Below are 19,096 nucleotides of genomic sequence, written 5' to 3'. Positions count from 1 at the left end.
CTGTGCAATACTCATGCTGTCTAATCAGTATCTTGATATGCCACACCTGTGAGGTGGATGGAATATCTCGCAGAGGAGAGTGCTCTCTAACACAGATTTAGAACAGATTTATGAACAATATTTGAGAGAAATAAACCTTTTGTGTACATAGAAAAAGTCTTAGATCTTTTGAGTTCAGCTTATGAAAAATGGGGGCAAAAACAAAAGTGTTGATTTTTAATTTTGTTCAGTGTAAGAATAGACGAAATACTTTTATTTAAAAGAGTATAGTATGCAGTAATGCAGTGCAATGGCTTTTTTTCAGTTGTTAAATGCTAAGTTTTCAGTTGTCGACACATTTAAAGCAGAGTAGTGTTAAAAACATTGATCCAGGATTCATTGACGAATATACAATTCTGAAGAACAGCATTTATTTACAATAGAAACCTTTTGTAACATTGTGTTTAACAGTTACTTCTGATCAATTTACTGTGTCATTGCCAAAATAAAATATTATAAAAGTATTCAGTAGGCACATTTTTTGTTTACACTTGTATATTATGAATAAAACTAACTATTAATAGTGTTTAAATAGGAGGATAAGCCTATAATATAATATTTCAAGTTGAAGGATTTCAGTATATGATACATCAAGAGAAATCAAGGAGAATCAGGTACAGAAGATCTTTTTGAAGCAATCTTTATTCTTTACCCAAAATGCAAATTGTCATTATTCGTTCACTCCCATGTAATTTCCATCCTGCATATGTAAATTTTCTGTGGAACACAGATTTCAAACTCCAAAAAAGACAAAGAAAACAACAAGAAAAAGTGCTGCAAATGTCTTCTGAATCCTGTCTGAGGAACATACTAAAATTAAAGTTAATACTGATAGCTTTCTCTCAAAATTAAAATAACTAGTTTGAAAACAGTCACTGTAATTTTAGCACATGCTGTAACCAAACATGGGCACGCCAAATCAGAAATATGTAGTGAAGAACATTTCAGAGCTTCAGTGGAGGAGTTTTCATTCAATAATGACTTTTCATTATTCAGCCTGTTCCTCAAACCAACGGACTATGAATATAGTGCAAAAGTAATAAAGAGCACTTTAATGGTGACAGACATGGTCTCAATGAATTAGGATTAACCATATGAAGATTAAAAAAAAAATCTCCTTGCTTCATAGAAAAACAACGACATTTAATACAGCACGAGTGACTAAAAAAAGGCCACATTTCTGTTTTTGAGTGAACTGTTCCTTTAATGTCAGGACAGACTGCATATTTAGCCTTTTGGTAATTCTTATGCTGATACAGAAGCTCTTCTCTGAAAGAAGTCCCCAGACATTATTTGATTCGAGAATATGGATTGCATCCAAAGAGATTTAATGCATTTCATTCAGAAACGGGATCAATGTCGCAGGAATCATTTGAATTCAAAAGACTCTGAGCAGCGCTGAAATCAAGGTCTGACTGATGCAGTTCATTCCTCGTCTTCATAGAGGACTTCATCAATAAGAATATCATGTTCCCCCACTGGGACCTCAGCACACAGCTGCTCTTTGAAAGCCAAGGCGATGGTGTACGGCTTTCCCTTTGGGTGCGTCCTACAGCGCTCCAGATACGTGTCGTAGAAACCCTTTCCTCTGCCAAGCCGATTCCCCTTCTTATCAAATCCCAAACCAGGCATGAGGATAAGATCTAGTCCTCCTGTAACAAAATTAGAAAGGAGAGACAGTAATTAAATAAGATTATGTGGATTATGCAGATTTGCTTTTGGAGCTCAATTTACTCCATTGCAGTACAATACAGTGAATTTTCAGGAAATTTCCCTTGCAGGGAAGCCAAACATGCTCCGAAATGAAACCCCACTGAGTGGATTTCAGGCAATAGACTGTCATTTAAGAGCTAGAAACATAAAGCATCTATGTGCTTACAAAAAAGTTACATATCTTTTATAGAAGAACATGGACTTTCTGTTCATTTGCAAATATATTCAGGCTATTTATAATGGGAAATATGTATCATGCATGCTTTTTAATTGATGGATATAATCAATGAATGTCTATTTTGAAATGACAGTAGCTTTTTGCAGATGATAGCTGCAGACATGTAAAGCAATGACTAACTAATTAGTGGCTAATTATAAGTATTACACAGAACAGGTTTGATGGTTAGCTGATTAACACAAGAATGTGGCAGTAAATATACTGCAAAAGTATGCTGATACTAATATATTTTTATGAGAAGCAAACAATTATTCTAAAAAAATTTAGAGGATGAGAGAATCTTAGAGGAAGAACATAGCTTGTTTTGCAGTTTATAGCTAAGCCACTTTTTATTTCTGAAATTTCACGTTTAATTCAATGTGTCATTTCTTCGTATGCATTTGTGAAATTTACTTTACAGTTTCTGAGCAATTTCTAGAATATTTTTTGAAATGTGAAAAGAACAAAAAAATCAAGGTGCAAGATGTTTAGTGCAATGGTGCACTTGTGAATAGATTTTCGTTCATGCAGCCAACAAACAACATAAGAGAGACAAATGAGTGAAAGAAAAATGGTTCTTATGGCATAGCTGAGAATAACCTTTTAAGCACCTTTATTTACAAGAGTTTAGCCAACAAACACTTTAAGTTCACAATTTGGGATACAAGAGACATGAGCAGAACACACTTCTAGGTAGACTGTTGGTAAAACTTTTGGTTGAAATGCAAGCACCAATTTCTGTGCTTCTCATCCGTAAATCCATTAGTATGTAAACTATCACAATTGCATTCAGCTATTTATGTACAAAAGGATTTGCTTTCTGATGAAAAGAAACAAACACTACATATTAAATTCACAAATTAACTTTTAAACTATACATAAATTGTTACAGTTTACAAACCAACAGATTTACATTCCGCTGTTGTAGCCAACAAACACTCTACATTCCTAATGAGTCTGCTGGGTCTCGTTCATGAAAAAATTATTTCTGTAAAAGCATTTGTACGCAAATTGTATTTCAACTTATGCACAAATGGATTGCTTAAACCCATTGCTTATAAAAGCCTTACAAGTTTGCCGATTTTGAAAACGAAGTGGCGAGACAGTCTGATTTATTGGTTTTCATGAAATCTGTGTTGCAAGTCTGAATTTTAAACACAAGCAAAGCCATTAAATATTGATTTCAATGATGTGAACGTCTCACAATCACAGCCTGTTCCTGCACCACTTGTTCAATATTTTACTGTCGCCTCTGTTCTAATAAGCCTGTCCTCAACATTCATTAATAATGCATCAACACAGAACAAGATTATTACATACACATTTTTCAACATGACACGACTGTGTTGGGAAATCATAAGGAGTAGTGGTTGCAGTGCACCACTGTATACTTCAAAATATCCTTTTGTTATTAATGAGTCTGAACCAATCAGATCACCTCTTCATCATCATTTCTGCAGAACACTTTTATCAGGCTTTCAGACCGAATCTTAGCAGCATCTGGGGCTGTCCAAGATCTCAAATCATCATTTTGTCCCCAAATTGCTCAAGGTTTCGATCTGAAAGTGTGTCAGCCCTTTGCAGGATTTCAAAATATATCTTCTCCCGTCTCATCTCTTCATCTCATCTTTTTATCTGCCGATCCCAGTTCAGTCCTCTGGTGTAAAAGGTGAAGCAAAAAAGATTTTGAAGAAACACAGGCTTGTGCCGATGGGGATTCCTCAGATTTTTTTGTTACTAGATGAAAAGCACACTTTTATGATTGCTTTCATTTTTTCAATGACAAACCCTCAGTCATATAATGCTGCTAAAATGTGAAAAGAGGGGGACAAACTGAGATATTTCTACTGTTTTATTAATTAATTTATATATATAAATAATTGAATTATAATATATAAATGAATTATAGTTTCCACAAAACTATGAAGCGGCACAACGGTTATCAATATATATTGCTAATAATCAGAAATGTTTCTTGAGCAGCAAATCAGCATATTAGAATTAGTTCTGAAGGATCTTGTGACCCTGAGGACTGGAGTATTGATGCTGAAAATTCAGCTTTGATCACAGGAATAAATGTCATTTTAAAACATTTTCACAAACAAAACAGTTGTTTTCAAATAAATGCAGCTTTGATGGGCATAAAAGATTACTTAAAGGATTAAAAAAAAAAAAATCATTTTCAATTCACTAAAACAGCTGTATTTGTCAGAGACTCATTTCATGTATGGTTAGGCATATACACTTCTAACAGCTGCATCTATGAGACGCTTTTCATACTGCAGCCGGAGATATGAGTTTTTCCATCCAGCCGGCACAGTTCATTAAGTCCAAATGTTTGTTGGAATCATATAAAACTTGTTGATTTACAAGCGGCATGGTTTGACCTTAAAGGAAGACAGTGAGGAATGGAGTGTTATTGCAGGATTAAATGCTATCGGAGCACCTCAATCAGACACAGATAGGCAATGAAGTTCACTTCGCTGGATTCAAACCATTCAGTCTTGCTAGCACTTAGTGTCACAGTGATGTACTGCCTATACGAGCACGCAAAGATTGTCCCTCCTTCAAACACACACACACACACACACACACCTGACAATTTCATCTAATGTTCTTCTTTTTGTTGGCAACAGATGCTAAAGTGAAGTCAATGTCCATTTTACTTCTACAATCAAAATATCAACCAAAATGACCATAATAACCTAAAACAATATCTAAATAGCTATTATAAAATTAATATTATATCAGGGTTATCATCATTAACTGGAACAAACTATTAAAAATAAATAAATTAAAATAAATTAAAAGCTTAGTTTATGTCAAAGTACTAAATGAACTAAAACTAATTGATTAAAATGAATAAATAGTAAATAGACCTTTTAAAAAAGTTAAAACTAAACAAATACAAATTGATAAATATTATAGACAATTTTTTTTTACAAATAAACAACATAACTAAAACCAAGTAAAATTCAGTGAAAACAGAAAAAAAATCTAAATCATAGTATTTATATTATTTACAATATATTTAATTATAATGGTGTATCAGTGATACTAAACTAACACCTAGTATATTATAACTAAAACTAATAAACAGAAAATAAAAATAAGTTAATAAATACCATTAAGCCATTTAAAAACGAAAACTTAAAAGACCTTGAGAAAATTAAAGTAAAAACAGAAAAATTCAAATTTAATCAAACTATATCAATGACACTGAAATAACTATAAGTAAAAAAAACTAAAACTATAATAAGCTAAAACTAATAAATAAAAATGACAAAAAAATACTATGAAAATAAAATACAAATTAAAATTCACAATCATAATTATAATCTAATTCATATCAATAATACTAAAATAAGTATTACTGTATATAAAGTATAGTTGTTTCAGAGGTGAAACAAATTATAAAATTAATGTTAGCTTTAAAATACCAACATTTTAAATGCTGCGTGCACTGAATCATCTACAAAAAGACCATAAATCAGAAAGCATATAAACGTAGAAATGTTTGTTTCATGTTGTCTTTAAAGGCGAGAGAAAGCTGCAGGACGTCCTGAGCTCAAGGTGACGGTTTAACTCTGCGGGAACAAACTGCACAAAAACAGCCCCCTTCCCCTCTCACACCGGGACAGTTGAGCACGATTACACCCCTCCTCAGGTGTGGTTCTCTTCCCTCTCTCTAATGCACATATACACAAACACCCCATCAAATCTGGGGCTAAAACTCACAGACTTTAATCTCCGAGTTATTACTTTCCTCCACAGGGGTCTGGCGTCCTGTAACACCTGCCTAGTTTATATTCTCCACCACACGGCTGATTTCTTTCCTATCTGCTTTAGAAAACAAGGCATTCTGCTAGAATGTGGGGTTTACTTCAGCTTTAATTAGCCCCATGATAAATGATAGAGATTAGGTAAACTGTATAGATAGTAAATTAGGATGATTAGATGAAAAGCACATCTTTGATATCCATAAACAGCCCACAGTCACAAAACCCATAAATACTAGCAGTATGCAGGCAATGCCATGATTTATGAGTCATAATTCACTTACTGCAAATTAATGTGGGGGGAAAACATTAAATATGACGGTAAATTCATGACTCAGGCAGTATAACACAATCTACTGCATGAGTCTAACAGTTACTAAATTACACAATAATGAAGAAATAATAGAGAAAAAATAGCCCCTGCTAATGCATGGTTTTCTTTTTATTTATTGGAGTTATTGGAAATTATTATTGCACAGTAACACATAAAACACCTCCAACCTCTGACTTGCTTCTGTTGACACCTACTTTTACTGTAAGTGAACATGAAGCCAAATGTAACTGTGGGATGAGAGCACCCTCTAATGGTACAATATTTTCTTTTACCCTTAATACCTGCTCTTCTCACATTATAAAAGTAATAATTATAATTAATATATTATTATTATTCATTGTATTAGCTAAGAACTCTGTGAATATGTGTAGCAGAATTTATTTAGTATATTTTGTTACAAGTAAATGGTCTTATGGAATGATTTCTCCTCCTCTGTGATTTTTCAATGCTGTGATTGCAATGTTTTTTTTTTTTTGTAAAACTTGTTGGAAATTGTGTGATTATAAATCAATATGACTATAATAATTAATAATAATAATATTTTTTATATTAAACAAACTAAAATCTAGTATTTAAGATTTTCTTTTTTTTCTTTTTTACACAATTCAACTTTTTTATTGTTTCTTATTGCCATTGCAATAACCGCGAAACCTAGTATTTACGAAACACTACAATTTAATTTTAAAGTGTAAAATTACAATATAAATATATTTATAGCTGACTGACTTTCTGACTGACCTCTGTTCAAGTGGATCTGAGACAAACACCAGATCATGAGCTACTCGCATGTAAATGATTTACTCTGAATCTTGCAGCTTATACTGAAGCTGCAGCCTCTGTGATTTGATAAGCCATAATGTGCGACATTTTATTTGATTTTTTTGATACTATAACACTAGACAACAACCCCACGATATATGGTTAAATATGCAACACTCAGCTGTATTTCAATTGCTTTTTAACATGTACTTTATTAATATTTATTTGACCTGTAATCTAAATTTAAAAAAAAGAGAAAGATTTGTCAGAGGGTAGTGTCTAGTGTCTATCTCACCTGTGGCCAGGGCTTCCTCTCTGTCGCAGTCGTCGTCTGCTGGCTGCTGGATGTTCCAGGACGTGAGGGGCAGTGTCTTCACCTCCTCCATGTCTCGCAGTCGTAACATGTCCATATGACTGCTCTGGGTGAAGTATCTGGGAATGAAGCAGGCTTTACCCCTCTTGAAGATGTCCTGCAGGATGTCGTGTGTGCGCACCTCGTCATGCATGTTCAGGAAGACAGCGACACGCTGGCTGGACAGGTATTTGGGATGCCTGAACAACTAGGCGTAAGTTTAGATAGTCATTAATAAACACGGATTATATTGTTTGTAGTTTATTTGTAACATGATTAACATAAACTGCAAGAATTACAATTACGCAGTTGAATATTGGTTAATCTAGGATATGCAATTACGTGTTGGCATTAACATATAATTAATGTAATAAACAAAAACACCTCAATATGAAACAAGTATATTGGTATTTTCTTAGCAGATTAGGAGTCAAAACAACCAAAGCACTTTCCAAACACCTGCGATTGCTAACCGTTTTGGGATTAAGAGCATGAACAATCACAAATGAGGGTCAATGATCTCTAAAGCAGGGCTTTCAATCTTTTATATGCCATAGATTGATACATATTATCATAATCATATAGGGGATACCCATCCTTAAATTTCAGAGGAATCTATATAGTTTCTTGTATAAAGACAGTTTATACTCTAAAAAATAATAATACAAATCTGTAACTTATTTTAAATGGCAAATATTTATTTTGTATTATAGCATTTCTTCCCCCTACTTGTTGCTGTACTGTTAATATAATATTATTTATCTGTTGAGTTATTTAAATATCCCTTTATCTTTTTATTTATGTCAATATTAATTGTTTTTTTTTTATATTTAAATAAATTTGTACACTGTTTTTCCTGTTTTTATTGTTGCATTAGATTTTTTTCCAACCCTCTACTGGACTGTTGCATGTAATGTATTATAATTATATATTAAGTACCTGTTGACTTAAATATACATTTTATTTAACCACTTCTATTTTTATTATTTGCTTATTTTAATACTGTTTTTGATTAACAGAAAAGATTCTTTCTTTTTACATAAAAAATCTTAAAAAGAAATGTGCAAATAGAGAATCTGAAATTAGGAAAAATAAAGGTTTGTCATACAAAATACATTTAAATAAATGTATTTTTTTTATATATTAATAAACCATTCTAAATAATAAACGTTAATGTATTTGGGCATATTTTCTGTGATGCAACAAAAACCACGTATTAAGTGGTTAAGAAATGATCTCTGTACCTTGAGACCACAAAATCAAAGACAATTTTAATGCGGGTTGCTAGGTTAACGTTATTGAACTAACGTCACGTGCGCAGCTCAAGATTTTTGGTTCTATGGGTTCTTCTTTAAGTAAATAGAACGTTAGTTTCCTCCTGATCATTTTCATAAGCCCTTTACTCAGACATTATATGTATGCAATTATAATCCAACTGCTGTCCCATGTTTCAAGGCCAGTGAACTCGTTCCTCTCAGTGACAGTGACATTTACCTTTTGAGAGACAACTCGAGACTGTCTCAGTTTCTCCTGATCACTCACTGCCGCCACTCGACCCTTGATTTCTCTTCTCAAAGCTTGTTTTGCTGCACGCAGAGCTGCCATAATGAATCCTCGCGCCACAAACCCAGTCAGACTGCAAACAAACACGTAAAATCAGTGACCGCTATGATCATCGCAGTAGCTCAGTTAATGATCAACTCGTGAAAAAGTGATAACAAAACATCAGTGTAGTCTGCACGTGTGCGAGTGATTAGAACACGATAGATTAGTTGTCCTGAGTGGGCGGGGCTAGTTTAAAATGGATTAGTCGTCCTGTGTGGGCGGAGTCAGTTTATGTGCCCTTTGAGGAAAGGTAAACATTCCAGGGAATAGCCTTAAAGGGACAGTCTTTTGAAAACTTGATTTGATTTCTTTTGAAAACTTGATTGACACTTTTTATTCCGTGGGACGGAATATTTTTTGAGTTGCCCTCATTTTAGTAACCTATTAAACATATTAACCTATTATTTGAACTATTGTTACACTGAAAGACTAGATTTTGTGATTGTTTTTTATTGGTGAGACACCAATAAAAAACGAGTAAGAAGAACGACTAGAATTTAACAAACAAAATGTAATAGTAAAAGTGTTAAATTCTAGTCATTCAGTAAATGTAATGCATTATTATTATTAAATATTATTATTAATAATACAAATACTAATTCACTTAGAAACTACAATCAGGTTAAAATTGCGAATTGTTTGCATATTATAGTTTACAAAATAGTAACTTTAAAACTCTAAAAGCCACTTAAAAAAAATTAAAGAATAAAAGAAGTAATTAGTCTATTCAATTTAACATATTTTTAGAAACAACCAGAAATAACGTTCCTCTCTGTGTGAGTGTGTGTGTATAAAATAAAATAAAAATATGTAAATTAAATAATTAAAACTATGATAAGGCACAAAACGTCAAAGTCCCTTGGTGAGGTCACCGGGGCTGGACTGGAGTGTCAAAACTAACAAACAGGCTGTTACTCGGTGGGGGAAGGGACGCTGGCCAACGCCGAACACACTTCTCAAACATTTTGATACTGCAAGACAATAAAGCAAAGTATTTTAATCGACCGACATCGATACACTACTCGTCAGGAGTGCGGAGGTAAGTTTATAAGCCGGGGTTATCAGTTGAACCAGTAAAACCGCTGCGTCGGTTTGTGATCTGTTAGCCAAACTGACGTGAGCAAAACCTGTAGTTGTAAGTTAGTTAAGTTATTTGGTCGCGTAGCAAAAGCTTACCAAACAGCTATAAACTTGCCTTAAACTTACTTAACAGTTATTTATGTGTTTGTACCAGAGCGAATAGCCTTTAGTTTGGAAAACGAGCATGCTAGCGGTGTAATTAGCAGGCTAATAGCGATATAATTAAGGGAGTTGGAAAAATAAACAGTGGTGAAAAAGTAACTAAGTAACGTACGTTGTTAATTTGGACTATATTGCTTTTTAGTTTGCTGTGTGTGAGAATGTGCGAAGATTCGTTGTCTATTAGATAGTTTTAACAGCTGTTAAAACTAACACAGTTTGTGTCTTGGGAAGTGTGTGATGTTAATACATTTAAAAGAATCTGATATATTGTAAGCAGTCGCTGCAAATAATAATCGTAAAATCGGACTTTAATCAAAGCTGTTTCGCTTCATCTTTGTTTCATTTAAACACGTGTAATATAAAGAGAAAAGCGATGATCTGGGAACGAATCGTTCTTTAGAGTCAAATCTTCGGTTGTTAAATGAATCGTTTAGACTGGTTCACAAAAACGGTTCGTTTCACATCAGAAATTATTTGAAGACGAACTGTTCAAAGGAGCCGATTCGCGAAAATGAATCAGTTCGTGATGCTCGTGGGCGTGGCTTATATCATCCGACCAATTGCGTTTCAGTGGGCGTGTACGTAAACCGTTCTATTATTACTCAGTGTTTTACGATGTTCAGCTTTCATTTAAATAGCTAGCGACGTTACGCACAAGATAAGCAGAGAGGTGCTCACTATAAACCATTTACCAGGTAAGGAACGCAAACGTATGGATATATAGGCGACATATTACGATGAAGTCTGCTTTTAGTCGGTGTTGCCATTGTTGCCATTATATGATCGCTTAAACAAAGGACAGTGTAAATAGTGCAAGTTGCCGTGGAAACCTGATTATCTTAGTGCTCAGATCCACCTGCTACAAGTTCTGGTTGCAGTCAGTCTGTTTAATTGATAAGGAAACAGACTCATTGTGAATTAAGAGGAGTGTAGGTGTACTTTACTTCTATTTCTTTGTCCTAAACAGTGACCCCATAATTAGTGACGTGTCACTGATAGAGTATTTGTGTTGTGTGAAGATGTGATCTGGTTATTTATTAAGGGAACTACCACACAAGCACTTCTTTATCCCGCTGTGATTGTTTTTTCCCCATAAGTTAATGCCACTGTCAGCCCTATCAACAATGCCATGTAAAAGCACTTAAGTGCTTTATTACACTCCTCCCGTTTCCAAATGGTTTTAGATTCTGGAACCTAATAGAACAAATGGGGAAGAAGTCATCATTTGTATTGCAGAATTTTTTTTTGCTGGTATATGAGGTGAAAATATCACTCCCTAATATAAAGAGTGTTAAATAATCTGTTAAAATTAAATTTAAATTCAAACCTGTTATGTAGTCACATTTGCTTCTGGATGTTTGAATAATCCAATTACAAAGAAATTTGACCCTGGCTTTATTTTAATGTGATTGGATCACTCGAGACGAATGTCAGTTCCTGGTGTGATTGAGAGAAGTTTGTGACCTTAGGAAATGAAATTCTGTCCACTTCCCCATTCCCACTGTAAAGAACAAGTAAAGCCTCATCATTTTAAATGTGGGACAAGTTACATCCCAAAGTTTAATACTTGAGCTTAGCAGTTTATTCATATCGATTCTAGAGCTTGAGCAGTAGTAATTAATTATGATGCAGTATTCTGCATGCTTTTTTTTGTTTTTGATCTCTTTTTGAAAAGTTAAATATAAATACATGTATATTGTGTTTTTCTCAATGTAGGAAACCATCAGCTTGGGGATTTATCTCAAATGCAAGACCCTTTAAGGACAGCTTTAAAAATGCTTTCCTAAAATTATGAATTTTCAAATGATTATTATTTTATTTTTTTATGGACTTCAGCAAATCGTTTTTCTTATTTAATAATGTTATGATGCTTAAATGGACTGTAATGCTTTAAAATTATTATCTATTGGTTTACCTAATATACATCATTTCCAGCTATTTTCATAATTTCCCAGGTATTATTTTTGAACCGATCTTTGGTACCATTAGTAGTGTTTGTCAAGGTGTTCTGTAATGGGAGCATGTTTTCTTGGTCTTTCTTGGTCAGTGTCTTCAGTGATCCTGATGCTTTTGTTGGAGAGATACTGAGTGTCTTTATCTGAGCTGTTCTGTATCTGATCCAGTGCAGGGCCTGTCACAGGGCAACACATGTGATCACAGAGGCTTACTGTACACTAGCCAGACAGTTTAGGTTTGTGTGCACAGCCTTTTGATAAGTATGTTCTGAAGAAACTTTGATTGAGTTTTTATGGTTCACATCAGAATTATGCACTTTCTCTTTCTCATCAGCACTTGGGCCATCTTAAACCTGTTTGAAAGTTGATTTAAGGCTGCTGTTTGGCTTAAACATTGACTGAGAACACTGATATGTGTTTGGAGTGTTTATGTAATGATAAAGTCAACATGATGGAAGCAGTACTGACTGTCTTTCATTGCTGTATTGGGTGAAATGCAGAAAATGTATATTTAAGAACATCATTGAAATCTAATTTGAATAAAAATTACCAGTTAAATGGCATTTGTGGCATTACTAATTTTAAATCTAGGTATGACCAAGTGGTTTTTTTACAAGGTGTCTTTTAGGTCGTACAAGATTTACACATGGATATTTATTAAAAGGTAAATGACTTACTTGCCAAAATAAAATTACCATGAAGCATATTTTATGGGATTGTACTGTTTTTTTTTTTTTTTTTTGTCTAGTGCACATCCGAAATGTCTTTTATAACATTTTTGTAATTGTATACCTTGTATAATTTATTCAGAGATCGGCATGAAAATATTCTTGATGCTGGAATGGTGTTAAAAAGTGAATCGATAAATACTTTTTTTTTTTTTTCTTCTTTTTTTTTTTTGTCTTTTTGTCTTGTCTGTCTGTTTGTGTTTTTGCATATGTTTATTTATTTAATTTTTTAAGGTGTATTTGCCATTTTCTTCCATCTTTTAGCACAGTGAGGACACTTCTTTTACAGTATGAATGTGAGACAGCCGCACAGGTAGTCTGAGAGAGACAGGTGCAGAGACAGTTAGAACATGTCAGAGGAAGATCAGATAAGTGTCTTATTCACTCAAACATCAGCACAAAGCCTAATTCAGCCGTACACTCAGTATTCAAAGCACAGATCGTAGACTGAGCTCATTTAAGGTGAAATGGACCACAGGATCTCATGTATGCTTGTAGGTCTGTTATTTAGCCTCTACATTTTTTAATGGTGATCTCTCTCTCTCTCTTTCTCTCTATTCTGTCCACAAGAGAGGGATATGGCTCAGGAGACCAATCAGACACAAGTGCTCTGTTCCAATGGTTGTGGGTTTTACGGGAACCCACGTAATAACGGCATGTGCTCGGTGTGCTACAAAGACTCCTTACAGCGACAGAACAACAGCGGCAGGTCCAGCGATGCAGGTCAGTCAGATGTATCACAGAAAGAGCCATTTCCAGTGCTTCTGTGTTGGCAATTGCTATTTTATGGTCAGAATTTGACTGTATTTGATCACATCAGGAGTTTGCATTGATTGGTTTTCAAAGTCAACCCAAAATGCTGTGCATAGATTCTTTTATTTTGTTAATGTAACATTTATGAGTTACATGGGTTGCAAAAGTAAGAGTGGGTTGGGATTAAAAGGAAGGTCTTTTTTTAAAGATGGAGGAAGTTATGTTTTAATGATGGACTGTAAGACGTTTTTAAATTTTTTTAAATATGCTTATTCATGATAAGATACAAATCATGTTTTAAGAAAGTAAAAGTTTTTGCCATGAAAATAGCCTGAGATGCTGACATGGCATTAAATAAAAATATACTACTAATACTAAGAAAGTAGCAAGGGATGATAATGGCAAGGTAAATTGCTGTTCGATTTTATGCTACCACCAAAAAGTCAAGGCTACATTTATTTGTTCAAAAATACAGTAAAATTTGTAATTGTGTGAATTATTTCTATAATTACAGTTTAAGTTAACTTCTTATTTAATATATATTTCAAATGACAGTTATTTGTGTGATCAAAGCTGAATGATTAGCATCATTCCTCCAGTCTTCAGTGTCACATGATCCTTCAGAAATCATTCTAATATGCTGATTTGAAGCTCAAGAAACATTTATGGTTATTAATGTTGGAAACAGTTGTGATGCTTTTTATTTATTTATAAAAAAAAATTGTGGAAAGCCTGTAAGTTGTTTTTACATTTTTTTTTTGTCATTTTATTTGATGTAGTTCAAAAGAATAGAATTTATTTACAATCTTTTTCCCACTTTTAATAAATTTAATTCGTCCTTGCTGAATAAGTGTTCATTTATTTAAAAAAATAATAATAATCTTGCTGATCCTAAACTATTTTTTTTTTCATTTACTTTTTTGTATTATAGCACCGCCCACAGGAACATCTCATCAGTCCACACCCATTTTTAAATTAAATAAGCTCTAATTTCATTATTCTCAACAGCATTTAACGTTCGTTCAGGGATGCAAAAAGTTCCTGCCGCTGGAAACTTGGCTGGTTGTTCCAGCATGCCTGGTTTGGAACCAGGAACTTCTCAAAAAGCAAACCCTCACTTGTTCTGTTGCTTGCATCAACTTCTGAAGAATAAGGAGAATTTCAAATGAAAGTGTTGACATTTTGGGTTTCCTGCTCTTTCATTGCCTGCAGTGTCTTCCAGCCTTAGCAGTAAAGGAGAATCTATGACTGTACAATCAACGTCACAGCATGAACAAAACAGGTATAACATCTTCCTCTTTACCACACTTTCATCATTACTCATAACAGTTGCTTCAATCATTTCAATTGCAATGGATGTAGTTTGTTTGTGCAACTCTCATTTCAAAAGGGCAAGAAAAGGCCCCTTTCTTATTGAAAAGTAAACTTGTTTTAGGACAGAGTGGTATGAACGTAAATATAGTAGAAGTGTATCAGCAGGCTCTGCACTGCCATATATATGTGTGTGTGTGTGTGTATGACTATCAGTGGGCTGTACTGTACTGTTATTCTTGTTTTTGGGTGTTAAACTCAGGTATTACATAAATTATAGTATTTAATGTCAAGTTGTTTTGTGCTGATGGCAGACTTAATAATTTATGAATAGTTTTTTTTATTTATTTATCCAAGTTCCGTCATTAAGTGTGTATGTAGTTTTGTAATATAGTTTTGTGTACACATTTTTTTTTTTTTTTTTTGTCCATCTTATGTTTAAATGTTTTTTATTGATTTAATTCCAGTTTTAGTTATTTTAGTATCTTGTTAAACCAAATAAAACCTCTTTGGCAGCTAGCTGAAATAAACCAAATTAAAATATATATATTCAAAATTATTTCAGAAATTGGCTGTTTCTTTATGGTTAATTCACTATTATTTAGTGGTGTATTTAATATATTGGTTTATCCGCAAATAGACATTGCAGTATGGTTATTATATGAACAATTTACTTTCCAGCAGTGATATAAAATTACTCGTACTGTGATATAAGGTTTATAACACCCACTTTTGAGTTTCACACAACTGCTATCTTTTCTCATCATCCTCTCCAGTCAGTGTTTTTCAACGCCGACACCAGCAGTAGCAGCAGCAGTTTCACATGAAGAAGGTGCTTCAGCAGTAGCTCAATCAAGCCTGAAAACACCAGGTGTGTTCCCTTTTTCACTTTGACCCATTTATGATGTCATCCCCTGCTCCAAAACCAGACATGGAGCAGATTACATGACACAAAAAGAGAAAATGCTCTGGCAAACTCCATAGAGCCAGACATCATCTGTTTGCTTTGAGAGCCGGTCAATAAGTGGTCACTTGTTACATTTGATTAAAGCCCTCTTTTCTTCTTTTTCCAGGGCTACTGATTTCACTGATCATAAGGCTCTTGTTTGTTAGTTGGGTATAATTGTTTATAAGATAGAGGTTAATGATAAAGGGTATTAAATAACAAATGTTGATTGAAAACCAAACACAGGTTTCACATTGCTTTATTTTCTCTCAATAATGATCTTTACACAACTAGCATCAGCTTACAGGCAAAACCCAGTAAATTTTTTTTTAGAAATGTGTATTAATTTATATAAATATTTTGCATGCACACGGCATTATATTTTATATATAATATATACTACCGGAAGTTTGGGTTCAGTCGTTTTATTATTATTATTATTATTAATATTATTTGTATTATTATTATTAATACTTTTTATTCAGCAAGGTTTTGTTAAATTGAAAAAAAAAATAGTGATTTGTAAACAAAAAGATTTCTGTTCTTTTAAACTTTTTATTCATCTAAGAACCCCCCCCCCCCCCAAAAAAAAAAAACAGCACAACAGTTTCCAACATCAAAATTAAAACTGCATATTAGACTGATTTCTGAAGGATCATGTAATTCTGAAGACTGGAGTAATGATGCTGAAAATTCAGCTTTGATCACAGAAATAAATGATATTTTCAAGTATCTATCCTCCTTATTTTTCCTGTAAGAGTAAGTGCGGCCATTTTTGATTTGAATGTGTATGGCTTCCAGGGTCATCTCTTCTACAAAACAGCTCATTTTGCTGCTTGATATTGCACATTAGTGTGTCTTACCATATTCTTTTAATGTATTATCTTGATTATGAACACACTGGTTTGTAGTGCAGACAGTTTTACCGTTTCCTGCATGTTGTTATTCTTCTCATTATTTCCCTATAGCAGCTAATCAACCGGAAGTCTCTCACATTTACAGAAAGGTCTTACTTCCACGTTGAAAAACAAGGTGGATATTAAAACCATGGTTTGAAAACCAATATTGTAAAATGTGATAGCATTTCATGATATTACTCAGTTAGTGTATCTTTGATTAAATTAACGCAAGCTTGGTGAGCATAAGTGGCATCTTTAAACAAAAAAAAGTTAATCCTACTGATCCCAAACTTTTGAGTGGTCATATCTTTCAATAACCATGTCTATGTCTTGGTTGATAAAAAAAAGTCTTAACTCTTCAAAGTGCAGCAGCCTAGCTATTGATTAATGCACAATTGCTGGTTTAAAATAACTATAAAATTGTCTCTGTTTGCTTGTATAGAAGAATTGTCGTGTAGTAAATTGGCGAGAAGCTTCCAGGAGCCCAAGGCAGGCAGCTCATCAGCGGAGGATTGCATATCGAGAGGAAAGAGGAAGCTTGATGAAACCTGTCAACCCATAGAGAGAGAGTCTGGTGAGTATCAGGATCAGAAAGTTTATCTTCAGAATGTTTTGCTCAATAATATCTGAGGAAATGTTTTAGGCTCAAACCGGATGCAGACAAAGAATTTTTGATGTAAAGAATGCCATTTGAAATGTTCATGATAGCAGCATTTCTAAAAATCTTTGACACCTGTATTAAACTCTTGTCCTCAGAGCAAACCTCAGATGTACCAGAGCAACCCAGACCCAAGAAGAACCGCTGCTTCACTTGCCGCAAGAAAGTCGGGCTCACTGGTATGCAAAACCATGCTATATGTATATGTATATGTATATGTACACATACATATGTATATATGTATGTGTATGTATGTATGTATGTGTGTGTGTGTGTGTGTGTGTCTGTGTGTATATGATAAATCAGGAGTATATTGAGCTAATTTTACTTTTGTTTCTGTACGACAGGCTTCGGTTGCCGGTGTGGACACTTGTTTTGCAGCATCCACCGATACTCAGATGTTCACAATTGTAGCTTTGATTACAAGGCTGATGCAGCTGAGAAAATAAGGAAAGAAAACCCGCTAATCGTTGGCGAGAAAATCAAGAAGATTTGAGTTTTTTTTTTTACCATCTTTTTCTTGAAACCTTCAATTGTGCATGCTACAATGAAACACATACGCAAATTTATTTTGTCCCTTTGTTTCATTTGACCTCTCAAGTTTATTTACTTAAAAATACTGTGGTGTGTATACCGTGAAATATTTATATAATTAGTAATTTAATTTACATTAATAAATGGGTTTTAGTTCTCACATGCTGAGATGACTCGGGTGACCGTGTATTTCTGGTTATCAACAAAGCTTGCATGTTAAAGCCATTGCCAGATTTTTGATTTGTTTTTTTTCAATAACTATTGTAAGCAAGAAAATTACATTATTTACGTAATATAAAAAAGATAAAAGTTTTATTATCAATTACTGTGTTTGCTTCATCTTTAGTTAAAAAAAATTAAGAAGTTTATAAGTCATTTAAAATAAAATAATTATGTTTGCGACTCCTGTCTCTGGTTTAACAGGTTTTTTTGCACTTCATTAAAGACTGTGATTGACATTTTCCTCATATTTCATTTATTAGAGTGAGTGGAAGTTGCGAGTGGTTTTATTTATGTTTGTGTATTCACTGCATTCATGCTCAATAAAGTTTTACACGTCACACTGTATAGCAAGCGCTCTAGTGACTCAGTTTAGCCAAATATACAGTCTCCCTAGTTTGTTTAATAACATTATATGTGTTTATGCTATTGATAGTGAAATACACTACTGGCAACACTGCTGCAAAATATTGCCATTAATATTTTGGTACACTTAAAAGGTAGAAATCATTTAAGTAGTTCGCAAATCCGATTATACCTTCATTCTTATTATGATACAATACTTGCCTTTCAGGTGCTATAAATGATCTTTAACATAACCCTGACTTATATTTATGCACCAGGAAACCTTAATGTCAGAGACTGTAAAAAAAAAAAAAGTATGTGTGTTTTGTTCTGGAAAACGAAGTAGGCTGGGTAAAGCCAACCTTGTTAATAGGTTATTACAAAAAAAAAAATGCTTAAGAAGAGTTTTCAAAGGGAGCCTTTGGAGCTTAATGTCAGAAAATTGGGAAATATGGAAAACTAAAAAAAAATGCATTACATGAGCTGCAAATGATCACTTTTAAATAAATATAAATTTTCGCACTATGCTTATCCATGGCTTTGGTAAAAATCTAAAAGTATCGTTCTTAAGATGTTAGAAATTCGAAAAACGACATAAGCAGAACATAGCCTACGTTATGGAAAATATGATTATTCAGTTTTGTCCATCAAAAAACTATCTTTTTATTAGGTTGTCATAAAAAAAAAATGCAAAGCATAAAAACACAA

At 33.5% G+C, this 19,096-nt stretch overlaps 2 protein-coding genes across 3 annotated transcripts; one reads left to right on the top strand and one right to left on the bottom strand.

Annotated features, from left to right (window-relative positions):
• Positions 1-663: 663 nt before the first annotated feature.
• Positions 664-8,970, bottom strand: mthfs (5,10-methenyltetrahydrofolate synthetase (5-formyltetrahydrofolate cyclo-ligase)). Its single transcript, XM_052560033.1, has 3 exons — positions 8,688-8,970; positions 7,137-7,401; positions 664-1,691 (listed from the first exon to the last, which is right to left on the bottom strand). Exons 1-3 carry the CDS (start codon positions 8,796-8,798, stop codon positions 1,465-1,467), a joined length of 603 nt encoding a protein of 200 aa, XP_052415993.1. The 5' UTR covers positions 8,799-8,970; the 3' UTR covers positions 664-1,464.
• A 695-nt stretch (positions 8,971-9,665) lies between these two features.
• Positions 9,666-18,391, top strand: zfand6 (zinc finger, AN1-type domain 6). Of its 2 annotated transcripts, none has more exons than XM_052562302.1 (7): positions 9,666-9,837; positions 13,294-13,446; positions 14,689-14,758; positions 15,564-15,658; positions 17,075-17,206; positions 17,389-17,469; positions 17,638-18,391. In XM_052562302.1, the coding sequence occupies exons 2-7, from the start codon at positions 13,302-13,304 to the stop codon at positions 17,784-17,786; spliced, it is 672 nt and encodes a 223-aa protein (XP_052418262.1). In that variant the 5' UTR covers positions 9,666-9,837; positions 13,294-13,301; the 3' UTR covers positions 17,787-18,391. The 2 variants fall into 2 exon arrangements, with proteins under 2 accessions (XP_052418262.1, XP_052418263.1); XM_052562303.1 differs by lacking the exon at positions 9,666-9,837 and adding an exon at positions 10,606-10,735.
• The last annotated feature ends 705 nt before the right edge of the window (positions 18,392-19,096 follow it).

This window comes from Carassius gibelio, chromosome B7, assembly GCF_023724105.1.
Source record: "Carassius gibelio isolate Cgi1373 ecotype wild population from Czech Republic chromosome B7, carGib1.2-hapl.c, whole genome shotgun sequence".
Classification (NCBI taxonomy): Eukaryota; Metazoa; Chordata; class Actinopteri; order Cypriniformes; family Cyprinidae; genus Carassius; species Carassius gibelio.
This window is presented reverse-complemented; position numbering and strand designations above follow the sequence as displayed.

Coding starts and splice junctions, on each gene's coding strand:
- mthfs (XM_052560033.1), bottom strand. CDS start 8,798: ATGGCAGCTCTGCGTGCAGCAAAACAAGCTTTGAGAAGAGAAATCAAG. Junction 7,402..8,687: donor CTCGAGTTGTCTCTCAAAAG/GTAAATGTCACT, acceptor ACTTACGCCTAG/TTGTTCAGGCATCCCAAATA. Junction 1,692..7,136: donor AGAGGAAGCCCTGGCCACAG/GTGAGATAGACA, acceptor ATTTTGTTACAG/GAGGACTAGATCTTATCCTC.
- zfand6 (XM_052562302.1), top strand. CDS start 13,302: ATGGCTCAGGAGACCAATCAGACACAAGTGCTCTGTTCCAATGGTTGT. Junction 13,447..14,688: donor CGGCAGGTCCAGCGATGCAG/GTCAGTCAGATG, acceptor CATTGCCTGCAG/TGTCTTCCAGCCTTAGCAGT. Junction 17,207..17,388: donor ACCCATAGAGAGAGAGTCTG/GTGAGTATCAGG, acceptor TCTTGTCCTCAG/AGCAAACCTCAGATGTACCA.